Here is an 18,874-nt window from a genome sequence, read left to right as displayed (position 1 = left end):
TATGCAAAATGTCAGGGAAAGGGCAAACAATGTTATGCCAGAAGACCATAGCCAAATCACTTGGTTGGAATGTGCTGTAAATCACGGGGTGAATGGAAAATGAATCTTCGTTCCAGGACAACGACTTCCAGCTCTAATGTTTCTGCTAATATGCTCCTTTTCTGTTGGGAATGTCCTCTTCCCATAATCCAAGGTCCTATAACTTAAAACCTATAGCTAAACAAGATACCAAGGAAGGAAAACCTACATCCAATTAATTACAAAACTCTGAAATGTCCTGCTTCTCTTTTCTAAAGTACAGGGCAAACCATTAGTGTTCAAGCCTTAGAAAGATGACACACTTGCCCTAAGCAGCAGTAAGCTGTTGTAACTAACTGGAAGTAACCAAACCCCATAGTTTACAAAGGGAAATATAACAAAATGGGAACAGGTACAGCATAGATCTCTACAAAGCTTTTCCAGACACAGCAGACAGAGGAGCTCTGTCAGTACATAAAGGTGATAGTGATAGCTGTGCAGAAATACATCTCACACACACACAGACACATGCCAGGCACTCTGCTGGTGTGCTGTGTGTGTACCTGCCTCTGGTGCATCACAGCACAAAGGAGTAAGAGATGTGCCTTCCCATAATAACAAAGCTTTTGGCTGGGGCTCCCTGGGTTTTCTGCAGGAATTAATTCTACTGGCATTTGACACATTTTAAACAGCAACAGCACTCACAGTAACCTCCAAAGGGAAATATTCTTGAACAATATATAATAAATACATTGATTTCTAATAATAACCATCTGCCCTAAATCTTTTTGCTGACAGGTTTAGTTGGACCAAAGGCCCTTTTCACATCTACTTCATGACAGCTCCCATCACTACATAAAGACTTTGAAGTGCCCTAACGTGCAGTAAAATGCGAGATAACCTACCAAACTGTCAATATTTCTTCACTTCTAAAAGGAAATGCTAATGGCACTCAAAGAGCTCAAGATGTAATATAAGATCTGATCCAGCAGACTGGCTGATCTAACCAGCCTTTGCCTTGCAACGAGTATGCTGAAAAGCAAGCAATTATATGGTGAAGAGCAGAACTAGGTAAAAGTTTTTCACTGATATGACTGCAGGAAATAAACCCTTTTTATTCCAAACAAGCTTTTCTCTTGAAGTATCTGGAGTTCTCTGTACAAAATAAAAGAGTTAACAATAAATGAGCACTTCAATAGTAATTGCTTCTTTTTAGCCTATCAGGTTTTTTTCCTTTCTATTTTTTTTTAACATTAGAAAGAAAATTAACATGAATGAGACTTTTTTTTTTTTTTTTTTTTTTTTTTTTTTAATCAAGACAGCATTCTGCTAGGGTTTAATTTTTCATAGGGAAAAGTTGAGCACAAATAATTCAGAGAAAGCAGAGTCTCTCTCCAACTGCCTGCAACAAACAACTGGCATTTCTCTAAGACTGAGGAAGGCTCTATAGCAGGAGAAAGTAAAAGCAATAAACAGAAGCCCAGTCCTGTGGTAAAATCCCAGTACTGCACAACTTGAATACACTTCAAAGGAGTCAGGATGCTTTCCTCACCCCTCAAATCATCTCATGGTAAGAAAAGATGAGGTGTTTCATATCTCATCTGCCACGTAACCACCCAAAAACTTTCCTTGCACAACTCCTTTGCTCCCAGATCCGTTGGTGTCATTGACTACAGCTGCTCTCCGATTCTTTCAGTTTTCCAGCAGTGCAGGAAAATATAACACATTTATCAAGGAAGGAATAGGGATCTGATGTTCCCCAGCTGTTTACTGCTGAAAGTTTACAGTAGTGCTTTTCAACTTGTGGTTTGCAAAACCCTTGGGAAACACTAAAAACTCCTTTAGGGGCTGTGAAAGACAGCAAAAAATCTCTGCAAGCCTCTTGTTATTCAGGCCAAATTCACTATACTATGTTTAACAACCCTGCTAGAAATTTTTTAAGGAGACTGTAATAGCTTGAAAACCCCTAACTGACCCTCTGCTTCCCAAAATCAGTAAAAATTATATACAAAACATTCTTAGAGTAATCCCTGATGACCGCCCAATCCATCCTACACCCACCAAAATCAGCTGGTGCAGGAGCAGGCACCAGCTGTGATTTAGGGAACTTTGCTGGCTGGCACAGAGGTAACCCCATCTCCTGTGTCTGCTGTGTACCTACAGCAATACCTCTCCCCAACACCATGCAATGGGAGACCTGTGGGCCTCATCTTTCATTCCCTTATCTCATGCAGCTATTCCTTATGCAGACACATTTCTGTATACAAATCCCATTATACTTGACCCTCAGTTCACCCTGTTTCCATTACAACGCTGTAGACTCAACCAGACTTGCTCCAGTGCCAACTCTGTGCTGTCATTCCTTGCGCAGAGTGGTAATAAAGAAATCACTGTTTTAAGCTGACAAAGAACAGATTTCTTACTAAGTAAACACTGATGTTTTGGTAGGGAAATTAAGTTATAAAATTGTGTCTACAAAGGGAGACCATGCAGATGGAGTTTGTTAAGAGACAGCAATACAGTCAACAGTGGTTAATTCAATTGCCTGCTACTTATCAGATTTTTTTTTAAAAAAGGCTTATCCAGCTTTTGTAAATGCAAATGCAGAAAAGCATTTCAAAGAGCCGTTGTCATTGTAGCTGGAGAGTGATGTACACACACACATGGCCTTTCCAGCCCAAAGAACCCAGCCCTGCATATCCAGTCTCCACTGTGGCTGTGTTGGTGTCCAGGGGGTTTGGAGCTCACAGCCTGGCAGGAGAGAAGGCCTGGGCACAGAGAGCTCACCACCACATCACCACCCTCCAGTGGCTCCTGTCCTTAGGGCTGTGCCATGGCCTCACTTCCTCTGGCCACTGCTCTCACCTGGCTCTCTGTCTGCATGGGGCCTCCCATCAATATCAGATACCCCAAACATTCCTTCAGCTCAGGTTAAAACTGGGCACTAAGTTCAGCTGGGTAAAAGGAGGAAGTTCAGCACCTCCAGTCCTCAGCTGACCCTTAAGTTATGCCAACTCAACCTCAAATGCCACATCTAATTCCCAGAAGCACCAGGCTGATGCCAAGTCACTGAAGCTGTCTCTCAAAGTTCTAAAGGCAGAGGCACAGCCACTCTTTATGCTTCCCCTTCCAGGGAACTGCAGCAGGGTTTGGGGTGCTGCCTCAAAACCAGGAGTTTTTCTGCAGCATCAGGACTGGCAAAGGGCCCCAGACATCCTCCTCACACTAACAGCTCTGGTGCCTCCTGTACTGCAGATCCAGGAGGACACACATCACTCCACAACCTCAAAAATCACCTTTCCTGCATCTCACCAAAAACCAGCATGTGGCATGTAAGTGGTGAGAGGGATGAGACCCCCAGCCCTGTTTTTGCACACTCACTCTGCAGAGATGAGGAAGGGATGGTTGCATGGGCACCTGCAGGTGCTCAACTCACAGCTGACAGCCATGGCTTTCCACAACAGCAGCTCCACTCTGCCTGAGATGGTCATCTCAGCAGTCTGAACACAACCTCAATGCAATGGGGACAGTTTAAAATGACCAGAGAGCTGTGGAGGGGTTTTTAAAGATATTTTATCAAGAAGGATAGAGAACATGATTTATCTTTTGCATAGGATAAAGTTCACTATGGGATTCAGCATGTAGCATGATGTAAAGTCTCAGGCAAGCCAAAAGGTGTTAACATTGTGTGCCCTTTAAATGAGGCAATTAGTCAGTAAAACGAGATGTGCTTAGGTTGGAACTATGTAAATACACTCATTTTATTAATATAAGGCAAAAATCTTAAAAAGAGATATTGCTGGGCAATTAAGTCACCAAGTATTGGTTCTATTTAAAATTCAAGAGAAGGGATATTAAACATACTCAGATTTTAATGAAAACATTTCCATCAGTTTTAATAATTCAGCACAAAATGTTATTTAAACATTTCTCTCTGGTTTTGGAAAAGGCAAACACAGGGCCATTGTACTGTGGTCTGGAAACAAAAAATCAGAACTGCTCAGGTGCAGTGGATTTCTTTACTCATTTTAGACAACTCAATGGCAAACACACTAAGCCTGGAAATCAAAGCTATGCTGAAGTCCCAGTTGTGAGGTTCTCCATGGCGTAGAAGTTTTTGAAAGTCCCATCAGTCATCTTTTTGCACTTGCAGCTCAAGTTGATTTCAGTGGGGTGTAAGCTCTTACATACCTTCATTGTAGGAAAAGGGTGTAGACAGAATCTCAATAAGAAATTCTATCTTGGAGTTTACTTTGAAAATAGAACTTATGATCTTACACTTTGCATGTTTTGGGGCTTTTTTATTTAGTTTTATCAGCTGCTTGATCTGTTTAAATAAGCAAAGGATGGAACAGGTGAAAACAGTGTGGATTTTAAAAATATTTTATGGTTTAAGCAATCTAAAGGGTTATTAGTAACCAAGGAAATTCAACTATCCAGATCTGAACTGCCAATATTCACAATTCCCTTTGTGCACGTCATCACAGTACAGTAAAGCTGTTCATAATCTAATGGCAATATAATTACCCTTACCCAGCGTGCAGTATTTGGTACTCATGAAAACCGTAAGGATTAATCCAACCATTCATGCCTACTATAGAAGAGTTTCTCACCAATGAAAAAAATGACCATTTTCTAAGGTCAGTCATAGAGTATCTGAGGGACAAAGCCAAGTGCAAGAAGTTATAAGGATCTATAGGTAGAAAATAAACTTTTAATTACAAAAGTCCCACATGAAAGTGCTCATTCTGCTATTAGAAGGACAGAAGTCTGGCAAGACAAAAATGAACAACAAATGCAGCTCAGGCTATTATACTCATGTATTTTTACAGGCATATTAGTCAAGCTCTTGTAACATCTCCCAAGATGCCAGATTGCCTGGCTGCACCACGTCCACCTTCTACCTTCAGCCTTCAAGAAGAGTTGCTAAAAATCTACAGTTTCGTTTTAATCAAAGATTTCCTCCTGGTCACCACTGGCTCTTTCAACTAAATCCCAAATTTGACTGGGGAGTGCAGACCACGGTGCACTATAGGCCAGGACATTAATTTCAGCCCAGCTTTCCCAGTGAGGATGGGAACAGGAGGAGGAGATTAGACTGAGACCCCACACTGCTAAGTAAGGAAGACACACTCACATGTACACACAAATCCTTGCTGCACTGGAAGTTCATAGATCACAGCAATTTTGCTGGTGAATGTGTGAACCACAAAATTGCCTTGCTTGGGAAAAAAAGCACCAATGAACACAGAGCTGGAAGGGTTGGGTTTATGAAACACAAAGTAATGAAGTCAATCACAGAAACCAGATCCTGGAAAAAGTCCAGTTTGGCAATGCAGTCAAAAACCAAGCAAAGGGATAGGAAAGCACTGCATCCAGTGCAAGGCTTTGGGAGGGAGCACAGCTCTTCAGTGCAAGGCACATTAGGGAATCTTCTGTCCCTCAATTTGTGCCATTTTTTCAGTCACCCTGGGAAAGGTCACTCGCCCAATATGCTGCACCAGAGTGACATGCCTGAAGCAATGTGACATCCACACAGAAATCAAGCCCAAGTCTCTGCCCATCATCCATCCTTACCAGAAGCCATCACAGAATTCACCAGAAATGCAAACCCTGCTCTGCGGAGATCAAGCAAAGAAACCAGGTTGACAGAATCCTGAGCTCCAGCTGCACATCAGGACTTGAAGGGAAAGAAGTTACAGCCCACAGAGCTCCTACCTTCTTCACATTTGGCAGAAGTAGTCTCTTAAACAAACAAACAAACAACTCTTTGAAGAGATTCTTATTCTTGTGGTAACACTCATCCGGGCACTGACAGGATTCAAACCAGACGCGGTCGAGGGAAGTCTGGGGTCATACCAGGTTTAGATCTCGCATGCCAAGAGAGGTCAAGACCCAGGCAAGCCTTGAGCAGACAATCCCAGGCCATGGAGGAAGTGGTGTTGCTGGGAGAATGCCTTTCCCTCCGACTCACTAGGCAAGGCCACGTGATGATGGTCTGGTGAGGAATATGAAGTGGTTTTCATTGCTATCCACTAAAGCCCAGAAGTCCAGTGTATTTGTCCTCTGTAAAGATCCTCTGGAACCCTTAAAAGACATGACTTCTAAAATATCTAAGCTGCCTCAATTCCATTTTAGTCTCTTACATTCTAGTCATCTCAGGTCCTGCATGAGGGTTTGAATTTCTCTGACCTAGCCTGAAAAGTGGTTGGGTTATCTGTTTGTGTACAATTTCTTTTCCAAAGATGGATAGATATCTATTCGATTTTGGAAGTCTACTGTTTTGTCAAGTCAATGAAGTGGTTTGGGGTCTGCTGACACTGGTTTCACTATGACTGTTTCTCTGTTTAGAGATTTCTGCTGGAAATAATACACAAACAGCTTGTAACTATTGAAGTATTAAAATGTACTGGATAAAACTTTGCAGATACTTCACTGTCCATCAGTTCCTAGCAATACTTCTTACACAGAATCAGTTGGGCTGGAAGATTAGGAAGAAAGAGAAAAATATTAATAACTTCTATATGATTTCTCTCCTGGGAACCAACTGCAAAATTCTTACAGCAGGTCTACAGAAAATAGAATTATTCACCCTGACCTGATCCCTACAATATACCAACTTTCATGCTGTACCCTGATCCCCAAAAGATGTCATCACAAAATGTGTGCCTTGTGATCAGGGTAAAACAGCAGCAAAGGCCTCATTTCAGAGGCCAGAGAACTGAAAACTTCACTGACTCCTTGAGGGTCTTTTCAAACCAACAGGACCAACAGAGTCTGACCTGAGTGGTTATCACTTACTCAAACACTGGTAATTCCTTGAAAATTTGGTCTTCCTAGGAAGCAGACACTGGGATATTTTGTCTGCATGGTAACATGGCTAGACTTCTCTAAACTGGCCTGTTTGACACCAGTTCTGTGTCTGTAATCATGCTGGAGTCACATCAGTGCTGTGTGATAGTAACCAGCACAGCAGAGTCCCTCTTCATTAAACCTGGACTCACACTTTGCAAAAATCACCTAAAGAATCAAAACTGAAGCCTTTCATGAGAATACCAGCAAATAATCCTAACTGAAAGAGGTCTAAAGTCAACAGCCAAGTCCATATTGACATAAGAAAAATTACTAATATGAACTAATTTTACAGCACAAAAACACAAGCAGGATTTAGTAAACGTTTCTATTCTGTGGTATCTTCAGAAGAGCACTCTCCTTAGGACAGCATGTGAACATGCATTTAAGTTTCTCTGATGTCAACAGACCTAAACAGGCATTTCTAATTAAGCATACACTTACATGTTTTCCTGAATAGGAAGAGGCTTAAAAGCAACTCTTTAGCCCAGAGCACTTTCTGTGTGACCCTCTGCATCATCAACTCATCATTTATTTTCAAGCATTTTCTACAAATTTCCTTCTTGCTAGTCCTCATTAGATTGATCTTCCTTCAACTTACTGATTTGATGACTGAATGCATTAATTCCTTCACCACCCTATCATTCTACACTCTGCTTTCTGTCATCTGCAATGCAGTTTTCTCTTGTAATATACCATACTTCACTTGAGTGAGAATGAAAGACAGACTGTGAAATCAAGTGTTTTATCTCACAGTGAAGACAAATAGTCTCAAACAAGAATGTGCATGTAAGAACATCACCCTAATGCAGCTGTAAGCTTGGAACTTTCCTATTTTTAATGAATTAACCACACTCTGGTAGACTTCCTCTACCAGTGGTACTTTGGGATGTGTGGTTACTCTGTGGGATCTTAAGAGGCTTTCAGATGAAGCATTCAATCAGCAGGTACCATGTCCAGCAGCTGGTTTGCAAATCAAAAGCTGTGTAAGTAGCTTCATAACCAAACTAGGAAAGTCTCTTATGAAGGGGCAAGAGGAAGAATAAGACAAATTCTTCTCCAGGATGCTTTTGATCACATGATCAAAAGATGGGTTTAAGAACACACGTTTATTTCTCTGAGAGACTTAAAAAGCTGAATGTGTCTGTATTTTATACAGCCCCAACATATTTTTTCAGTCTTGCCTAACTGCACCCAGGTGCTGTTATAAGGGACTTTGGCTCACATGTGCAGAGTAGGGAGAGGTGCAAGAGAGAGAGAAAATGAGTTGTGCAGGAAGAAATACCTCTGCTGTGAGGAGGCTCCACCTGTGCAGAAGAAACACTGGCCCTCCACTGCAGCCAGAGAAATGGCAGGAGGTGGTGGTGGAGCCTAATTCTCACATTTAATCTAACAGCATGTGCTCAGCAGCAGGGAAACCATGGTTCAGGTCCTTCTGCTGCCCAGGGGCTGGAAAAGGACAGCTCCTACCATGGTCTAAGGCACACCCCCTCCCTCCAACAAGTATTTCCTTTTAAAAAATCATCAAAAGGCTCACATTCTCCTGGTTCACTATCAGCTACCACGATCAATTATATCAAAACCCAACCCTACACAGACCAAAAAAGTGAGAGCAGGGAATGTAGTAAACTTACTCTTGAAGTGGAGCCTGGCCAACTGATACAATCTAAACCCTGAATACGTTTTTTCCATAGCACATCCTCCCATGAGATTTGCCATGTGCATGCTTCTACAGCAGAGAGGGACAGGGCAGAAAACATCCCCACTGATTCTGAAGGAGCTGCATGGCCTGGGCATGCACACTGGGCTCAAGCACAAGCCACCTCATTAACATGTCTGTGTTTCTTAACTCCACTCCAGCCACTTTATGAATTTTTAGGTACTTAACTACTTTACTAGATATGGCTTTAGTGTCCTGAGTTTCAACGGAGTTTGGAGTAGTTTGACCTTAAATAGGATCCAGCTTGTTTGAAAAACCCGTTGAGCCTTTGCATTACCAGCACTTGACAAGCCAACCCTAAGAGTCAACACTATTTTGAAACCCACAACACCCACTTTCAAACACTGTTAGCCAGACCCAGTACTCTGGGATTTATGATCTGAAATAACACAGGCACTTTTAAAAGTCTGACCCCTGAGAAATGCTCTAAATTTTAGCTGTTAGCTGTCTATTTAATAGCAATGGTGAAACATAAAAGAACAGGAATCAAGAGTCTCCAAGGCAGAAAATTGTGTAAAATCACAAATTCTCAAACTGGTCTGGCACAGAGAAGAAAAACATACTTATGTGGTTTAGTGTCAGAGCCAGGGATCTAGAAAGCCCACTAAAACACATGCACTCTGTGGGAGCCATGTGCACATCTGAGACCTGCCAGAGGAACAGCACCCAGTTCTGCCCTTTGGTTTGTGCAGATGTGTCTGCACGGTGTCAGCTGCACGCAGGGCATCCAGATCCACACTTCTGCCAAATAGGGTCCTTTCCTCATTGTTTTTTTCTTTTTTTAAACTTTCCTCCCAGCTGTCTGGGTGGTCCAAGAATCAGACCCAACATACGTAGGATCCCTCGAACCACATGTTCTAATCCCAGCAGAATTGACTCAGTGCTTCATCCATCCAGGGTAAATTGACTTCCCTGCTCTTTGCTGCGTGGGGAGAACTTTTGGATGAGATTTGAAAATTTCCGCTCGGTATGGACATTAAATATCCCACATTTTTCTTCCAGTATCACAAACCAGCATTCCTGCCATTAGTTTTTATCTCTCAGCACCCTGTGTAATTTGCTCCCCATGGCCACTGCTAGCTGGAAATCCAGATTAACCAGCACCTAAAAAGTGATGTGCCTCAGGCTTCATTCCACAAGCCAATGGGATGGATGCATTTTGTCCATTTATCTTCACACACACTGGAAGGATTTCAGAGAAACACAGTGAAAATGAGGAGGCTGAGTGGATTGATATTTGACTATATGCTGCAGGCTGCAGCCTGGCCAGTTCATTAGAGCAGGGAGGAGAATATGACAACATGCAGCAAGTATCTGGAGGGATGTGTTACACAAGGAGGTGTGCTAGCAGCAGGAGGGTGAAATTCAGGGAGAGGAAAAAAAGGAGGGTGGATCAGAAAGGTGAAGTGCAAGGAGAGCTTTATATACTGAGAAAGGATTTGCTACAGGATAGAGCAAAAGTTCAACTTGTAGATACAAGACCAGGAGATACAAGGGGGAACCCACAGACTCCCATGCAGTGCAAGACAAAGTGCTGCAGAGGAGCAGAACACCACAACAGGGCTCAGCATCTCTTGTCTTCATGACTGCAAGAAGCTGGTGAGAGGTGAAATAACATCTAGAGAAGGTGACTTATTTAGGATTAAGAAAAAGAAGAGGCCAGGAAGGGCAGTGCTCCTCATTTAGCTGAGAGAAAACTTGAGAAACAAATTCAGAACGCTGGAATTTAAAAGGGCAGGAAGTTGGCACTGAACATTTATCCATTTTCACAGATGCTGAAAGCAGTGGAGAATGGGCAATCCTATTGAGATAGCTTCTGAAAGACATGCACTCTCTGTTTAGAAACTCTTTAGAAAGCAGCAGGAGAAGAGAGTTCAAATAATTTTTTTTTCCTAAAGCACAAGCTTAACAGTGGATAAGGTGGAAGCATGAAGTCACTTTTAATCTACTATAAAGTGAGGTAAGCAAAGGGATTATCACTTAAGACTTGCTGACATGAAGCTCTGAGAATGACATTTAAAAGCAATGGTGGATTACAGAGTGACATCATATTAAATGAACACATGCCAGAGGTTTACAAAAAAGACCTCAAAGATCATGCTTTTGTTCTCGGTGCTAAAACCTCTTAGCCATTTTTACACTTCTGGTGGGGATCAGGCTAAATTAGAGGTGCAGTTTTTCACAGCACCAGCAACTCTGTGGCCCAGATCTTCACTAAGTGTGAGTGGGCACTCAGACTCCATCTGAGCTCAGCCAGGCCCCACTCCAGCCCAAAGTCACAGCATTCAGCAGCTGGAGATGCAGCCCCAGTGTTTCCAAGCCCAATCTGCATTACATTGCATAGTTTAGTGAGTCTGAAACCACTCCCCTTCAGGTCCCTCTGGACTTCAGGTTTCAGTTATTCAAAGTACTCTGAAGGCTATTTAACTAAACACACATGACAAAACTATCCTGAATTTAAAGAACAGCACAGATATGTAAATCTCTCATAATGGAATACGCTTGAAGATATTTAACAAGATTCAAAAGAGAAAGCTGTGGGGGTTTGTATTTCTTGGTTTGGTTTTGGTTTTGTTTGTTTGTCTGTTTGCTTTTTAGTTTGTTTTGGTTTTTTTTCATTGCAGAATAGTTTATGAGACTGGAAAAGTCTAGAGAAACATACTAGCTCTGATCACTGTTTTGGATTACACCTTCCCCATTTTCCAAAGACCTGATCAGCCTGTCCTCCCACTGAGGCCAGAAGCTGTTAGGTATATACCTTCTCAGTTTGTGCACAGGAAGGTAGTGCTGTGTATATCTTCCCTGGCTCCTGAAAATGTGCTACAAGACCAACCTCAGAACCCAAAGGAGCCTTTTTTTTTTAGCTCTCAAGATATCAAAAGGGTGAGTATTACTGTGACAACATTTTAGAGATGAGGAAAAAAGCAGATGGAATTAAAGTAATTTTTTTAGGTCCCAGAACACAACAGCAGAAGCCTCCCATTTCATCTGTGATCTCCTGGAGATGGATCAAGCAACCATCAAGTATTAACACTGGAATTGACAGTCCCTCAAATCACCTCCTGTAGGTCACCAAAGAGCCACCTAAAAGCAACAGACACCACTAATTACAGACCAGGGTGAGGTTTGAACCAGCTTTCTGGAGGAGACCAGCGCTTGCAAACCATCGAAAACTTACACATTCTGATTGTCTTAAATAAATAAAAGAAGCATGTGGGAAAGAAGGGGACAGAATAAATTGGATGTGGGAGCCCCCAAACCTGTCTCCCAAATGAGCAATGTATCTATTTGGTGAAAGTTGTAAAACTTTGCAAAAACACGCAAGAAGGCTTCTCTGAGCAGCTGTTTGCTTTGACTCCGGAGGGAGCTCGCTCTGTCTCCTAAGCAGCACAGTACCATCAATCACAACCTGCCAAAGATTTTCTACTCCAGTAGCAAAGTAAATATGAAAACACACAGGTTTTATTGGTATGTATGTTCTGTGGCTCTCCTTGCTGCAGGAACGACCATCACCAGGGGTCCCATCCTGAGCCGCGGGACGGGATCCCACTGCAGCCCCAGGCAGGGTAACTGAAGGCACTCTGTGCACGCCTGATAATGCACAAAGACAGCTTCAACAGCAGCACTGCAAAGGGCTCCTCTCCTCCACAGAGTCAGGAATCCCCCTGGATGGAGGGAACAGGGAGCACCAGCAGGTGAGCCCTGGCAAGGTTCAGCTGACGCGCGGTCACAGCCACAGCGCACCCGGAATATTTCACCGCAAAACTCTGACACCCCTTCAGTGCACATACTGGAATCAAGACTTTCCAAAGGATTCCTGCCTGGCAAAATTGATGGAACTTTCTGTGTGTTTTTGTAGAATGGGAACAGCAAAAGGCACATCTGTGACAATAACAAATTCCAACTCCAAAGCAAGAGACGCTGGTGTTTCTAAAAGCAGTTATAAGATTATGATGATTATTTTTTGTATGGCTAAACAACATATTTTCCCTTAACCCCACTTGGCCTCCCTTGGCTGAATCTCACAAAAAACAACAAAGGAAAGAGAGAACCAGACTGGAACAGATATTCAACATGGAAAATCTTGGGTTTGACATTAAATTTGGCATATTTGTAAACACTTGAGACATAGCCTTTTTATGATGAAAAGTTTAACAGTTAACTCCTCTGCCTGTGAATCACCCTGCCTAAACAGCTCAGGAACATTTTAACTGGTCCTGAAAAAGTATTCTGTAATTTTTAACACAGTAAAAAGGAAACAAACTTCAACAGGGAGGGGTAATAGAATCAGATAAAGAAAAAAAAGTGTAGGCTGGATATCAGGAAAAATCTGCAATAATATATTAAGATTTCAGGGAAATGGAGGAATATCCTTGATTAAATGAGATAAAATCCCTACCAGAGGGAAATTAAGAGCAACTCCACATTATCATGGAGATGGAATCATCTCTACGTTTAGGTCTTTAGGACAATTCAGTCCTAATGAAAAACATGGAATTTGTGATTATCAGCTCAGGGTTTGTTTTTTTTGTTTTTTTCTTTTTATTATTTTTATGTGTGGGCAGAAGAGCAACAACAATTTTTTGTTAATAAATTATGTCAGAACTGCATCCTAAAATACCACCAGGATGTTGGTAGAAAAACAAGGCTGTTTTTGTTTTTTACAGTGCATAATGCCTGATGGGTTTTAACCACAGTTTAGGAGCTACTGTTAAAAAGGTTCTTGCTGAGTCAAGCCTAGGCATGCTGTTTACTAGGGTTAGCCCCAAAGGCTCTTGCACTGGCAGGGACTTTTAAGCTGAGCTAAGGAGTTTTTAGTTATTTTTGTTGTGATTTAAAAATAACAACCTCCCCTCCACCTCACACCCCCCACCCAACAAAAAAAAAAATAAAAAATAATGGTAAGCATGTAATTACCTCCCATACCTGGCAGCAAATTTCTTCTATAGTCAAGAGCTTGGTCTTGCAAAGCTGATGCTGTCCCCTTACTTTAAAGCAGAGACCAGGCCCCAGTGGACTAGGTTTTTGTGAACAAGTTCACTAAAATACAAACTACCCCTTTTGTTAGAAAAGGACCTGTACTAACTTATGAAGCAAATTTCTCTGGTTCAGCTTTGAGCCTGCACACTCCTGGCTGACGACTTTCGCTCAAATAGTGCTGACCTACAACCAACAGCAAAGAGTGAAATTCTGACAAATCAATAAAAGCTGCATGCAGCAAATGCATGTGAGACCCACCACTGCTCTTCCACAAAGCCCAGGCCATCCTGTACTCTGGAAGAGAGGATCACAGGGAAAAACAGTATGTGGCTCTGTAATTTGATCCTGTATCTCCAGAATAATGCAGAACCTTCAAATTTATTTTTCTGTCTTTTCTTAGCCTTTGAGTACTGCAGTATTACTTACTGTTAAATGAATGTTATGTTGTGGAAGTACTGTCTCATACAATTTATATGCACCAATACAATTTCTTTTATTCATTCTGCTCTAGCTCTACATTTCTGGGAGAGATTTCATCCCATATTCAATTTCACTCCATTCTGCACTGCATTCTCTACGATGTCCACTGGACTCCAATCCTGTCTCTCCCTCTGTCCTCCATATTACCACAGGCACACAATCATTGCAATCCAGGAGAGTACCTTGAATCAACAATATTCCTGTTGATTTGCACTGAACAGAGCTCAAGAATCATCTGAATAAGATACTTTATTTTTCTAGGCAAGCCAAGCAAGCACCACAATTCTGTCAAATAGTTGTTAATGCCACGAAAAAAAGTCCAAATATTAAAGATGTCCAAAAGATTCACCACCAAATAATTAAAACCAGCCGTGGTTGTATGGAAAAGTGGGTTGTCCTAATGACTGGAGAAACACCAAAATAATCTCTAAAACTAGACTTCAAGGAAACCCCAACATAATCTGCTTCTGGACATATATAATAAATTCTCAGTGATTTGGAAGATGACTCAAGTCCTGAAAATTATTTGTCATGCTGCTTAACAAGAAAAATCACTGAGACACAAGGAATGACAACACTGATAAGAAATGTGGCAAGTCTTTCAAGCCCATCTGGGTATGGGGGTCCTTTTTTACTTAAGTTTTTCACATTCCCATCTATGTTCCCAAGCAAAGAGTGCCACAGGTGGTTCTGCTCAAGAAAGGCTTGCAGATGAGCTCTCTCCAGTTGAGATAAAATAACTTATGTTCTCATTAGGCCAAACGCAAACAGTGATGAAGGGGAATGCACTGCCAGGTCACATTGAGCAATCAGGAAACAAACCTTCGACATAATACAGCAGGCAGATAATAAGACCCCATAGTTAGCAACAAATGAGACTGCACTTAATTTGCCGTGCAATGTTCACATAATTAGATAAATTTGGTACCATCAAGACAGCAGACAGGTAGAATATAGACTTGATGAATTGGGGGCTCTCTGTCAGGCACCGATCACATTAATCATAAAGCCAAAACTCAGTGACGCAATTTTTCTTCCAAACATTTGCCGTAATTTTCTAGAGTGAAAATATGCACATGCCCTTGGGGTTTTTTTACGGGTTGTTTACTTTTGAAACAAGAAGGATTGATTTCTGCACCACCAGGACGGAGTACAAACTTCTAGAAGCTCATCTATGCCCAGAGAGTCCACCCAGTGTATTGAACAAGAGCCATGCATCATGCAAAAGTATGTTCTGGCCCAGGTCTGCCACCAGGTCTGGATGACTTCACACTGGACATCCTCCAGTGAGGAGGGTGAGTGCTAGAGGTTGTGACCTCTAGAGCACAGACTGGAGGAGAGAGAAGAAAGACAAAAGGGAAGAAAAATAAAGGGCAAGACATGATTTTAAGATGTTGGCAGATAAAATCTGAAGAGGAAAAATGACTGAGGGACACAGCTGCAGAGAATTTTCCCAATGTGATTGTGCCATAGTGCAGGGTACTTGACAAACAACCAAATGGAAGTGGCATTCCCTTAACCCTAAAAAATTGCCGCAGCCAAGAGGCACTTGGCTGCTCAGCTTTGGTGCTTCTCTGGCCACAAAGGCACCTTTCAGTGCAGTGCCCAGGTAGTTTCAAAGAGGACTGTGTTTTCTCTTTAAGACCCGCAACCAAGTTTTCTCTCCAGTACCTTGCAAGTTGGTTTTGTGAGAGGAGTTGCTGGGAATGAGAGGAATCCCCAAGAAGAAACGCAACAGGTATTTGCCAACAACTCGACCCAAATACTAAGCAGAACACGCTTGGTCCACTGATAGACAAATATGGTAACTGCTAACACAGTAGATTATTAATATTGGTGCAGATGAATTGAAACCAAACCTGATCTGCCAGCGCTGTACACTTGGCCAGAGTTGATCAGCTGGACATCGCCAATATGAAAACATACTGGGGTTACTGGTTATGATTCACAGGCACGTAGCATCAGTGGCAAGCTCTCAGCTGCATTTTGTAGAAGACCTTGCCACATGACCCCACCACAGAAACTGCTGTGGAGCCCCAGGGTATATGCAGTGCCCCCAAACCTTGTGAGGATTGAAGGAGAGCACCGAGCAGGGCACACAAATAACCTGTGACAAACATCAGAACATCTGCCAGCCTCTCTTCTAACCACTGTTTTGAATATCACACTCTTCTGTATGTGCTTTATTAGCCAGAGCTCTGGTTTATTAACTATCTCCCAGCAAGTTATTATTCTGTCTTTTTTACTATAATTTTTGCATGAAAGACCAGAACTATTTCATGCAGCCTCCCTAATCCCCTCACTTCCAATGCTAGCAACTTGCTTTGTCATTTTCCCTTTTCACACAGCATGGAAGAAGCTGCTCTGCCCCTTTAAACATCAAGTCAAACTGTCAGCCAGCCAAAAAGACAATGACTTTTCTTCTGGTAGGATCCAGGGGAATGCCCTATCATTTATTTCTTGCAGTATTCTGGAAGCAGCAAAAAGCTGTGGTAGCTGTGGGGCTCCACAGATCTGGCTGCTGCTGTCTGCATTACTTGCTTCCCAGAGTCTGTACCCCTGTGCACACCTATCCAGAAGCAGCACAGCTCTACAAACAGCCCCTGCAATGCTGGGTGAGCACATTCCCTGGCCAGACAGCAAGGCTGCAACAGGACTCCAGGGAACAAATGAGAGTTTTTTAAGTGATGAGCCCTAGTTGTTCTTTCCTTGTTCTTTTTGCAAAATTCTGGCCCTCAGTGGTTCCCCTACACTGAGTGCTCTGGGACCTGTCCCTAAGCTGACGTTTGAGGCCTCTGTTACAGCTGCAGGTTGAAGGATTTTGGGATGGCTGTGGGACTGCCAACCCCATCACGCTGCTCCTCACCTCTCATGGGAAAGGTGCATGGCAGCGACCAGAAGAAACTCTTCCAGCCCCACGGTCACTAGAACCTCTGCTCACATCCCTGCTGGCTCCATTTTCCTTGCCCTGATCAAAGCTTACAGGAGGTGAAAACAGATCTCTCTGTAAACATCTCCTTCAAGACATCAAGAACTATTAAGCTGCCATGTCCTAGATGAGGAGATTGACCATGAACCCTCCTCTCAGGGTGTAGCCCCTGACCAGTCTCTGTGCTCGCTGCCCATCAGTTGCCCCAGGGAGAGAAGAGACCTTTCATGAGAAAATCACCACCAAAACCCAGAGTCCTGCCCCTCCAGGTGGACATGGACACCCCCAGGAGCACCTGACTTATTACTGCTTTTAGAAAATGCCATCAGCCTGTTCAGGTTGTTTTCCAGTGAAATCAAACGGAATTACGGCATTCCTGGCAGCCTTTTGCCACTGTCCCCACAACTGCCAGGCAGGGAAGAATGGTACACAAGGTCTCCAAAGAGAGGGAGCAGTGCTATATCTTTGCCAAGATGGTGACAGAAATGACCCAGGCAAGGCATGATGTGAGAAACACGGCGGGTGCATAAACACAAGTCAAGCCTGTTCCTGGGACCTGAGCTGAATAATGACAAAGAAGCCCTATACCCCCATCCTGCTGCTATAGGGCACTTCTATAGGCTTAACAGAGCTGTAAAGCCCTCCTGCCAGGCAGGTCAGTATTGTCACTGATGGGGACAATGACGTGGAGGGTGGCCAGTAGGGCCAGCAGTGAGTCCCAGGGACTCGAGCAGTGGGATCCAGAATACTGCAGGTGGCTGACATTTTAGCAAGGCACAGGAGTGGAGGTGCAAGACTTACCCGTGGATAGCGTGGATAGAGTGAGGTTCGTAATGGTACCGTCCTTCCTGGTGGCGCATGTCAATTGGCAAAGGAGCGTGGAAGGCCGGAAAAATGTGCTGCGGCACTGTTATGGGGAATAGAAGAAAAAAAAAGGGACTTCAAAAACTTTTCCTTCCCTTTTAAAACAATTTCAAAGGCACTAAATCTCCATGAATTTCAGAGCAAGAGCAGTGCAAGACAAGGGGTCTTCATGATATCAGTGCTATCATACACCAGAGAAGTGGAATGAATAAATAATCAAAGTCATGCGGAAAAATCCTACATCTTCGACATAAAAGATCTCCAACAGGGTTTTTGACAAAGACAAGCAGCTAAGCGCTCTTTGAACTTGAGGAGATTATAGCAAGCACCAAGGAAAACTAGACTTGCAACGCAAATCAGACTCAACAGAGCCTGGTGGGATCCAGACCCGCATCGTCCCTCAAGCCTGGAGTGGCAGCAAACACTGTTCCTGAAGGTCTGTACACACAAGTTGGAAATATTTACCTAAAAATATAACAGCAAAAGCGGCACTAAAGCAGAATGTCTAGGCAGTCAGAAGAGGCTCAGAAGTGCCTACTGCCAGGTTCTGAGAGAGGAGCTCAAATTGCTCTCACTTGTAATCACTTGAGGCCCTATTTTTTATTCATTTGAGAAGCTTGTTTCATCTTTGATGGAAAGATAAAGTGGTCTCAAAAGGCAGCGAACACCTACATTGACTTATTAAATCTACAGGTTTTAATATTTATTATTGACCCCAAAAGTTAACGGCGAGAATATTTGAGTGAGTTGAGCTGATGGAAAATTCATCAGGTTATTTCTCCTCACCACCCCCGACAACGCTGCCTGGCCGCCTGGGCCTTTCCTGCTAAAATTACAGAAACTAAAGAAATAGAATTAGCAGAGCCTCGACAGCGATACCGCACAACCGCAAAAGCGATCCCGTACATCACCCTCAGACAGGGCTCCGCGCATCCGTAAAGATGTCCCTCTCCACGGCTGTGGCAGCGACCAGCTTGAAGATAAAAGGCTGGTCTTGCACTGCCTTTACAAAAAGTCAGAAGCTCTTCATT

General features: G+C 42.9%; 1 protein-coding gene across 1 annotated transcript in view; it reads right to left on the bottom strand.

Moving 5' to 3' along the window:
• Positions 1–18,874, bottom strand: part of GLI2 (GLI family zinc finger 2) — a 188,850-nt gene that overhangs the window by 49,619 nt on the left and 120,357 nt on the right. The window contains exon 3 of the mRNA XM_056496726.1: positions 17,781–17,886. Coding sequence (XP_056352701.1) covers positions 17,781–17,886 — 106 coding nt within the window. The remainder of the gene's footprint in view (positions 1–17,780; positions 17,887–18,874) is intronic.

This window comes from Oenanthe melanoleuca, chromosome 7 (assembly GCF_029582105.1).
Source record: "Oenanthe melanoleuca isolate GR-GAL-2019-014 chromosome 7, OMel1.0, whole genome shotgun sequence".
NCBI lineage: Eukaryota > Metazoa > Chordata > Aves > Passeriformes > Muscicapidae > Oenanthe > Oenanthe melanoleuca.
Note: the sequence above shows the minus strand (reverse complement) of the source record. Positions and strands in the feature narration are given on the sequence as shown.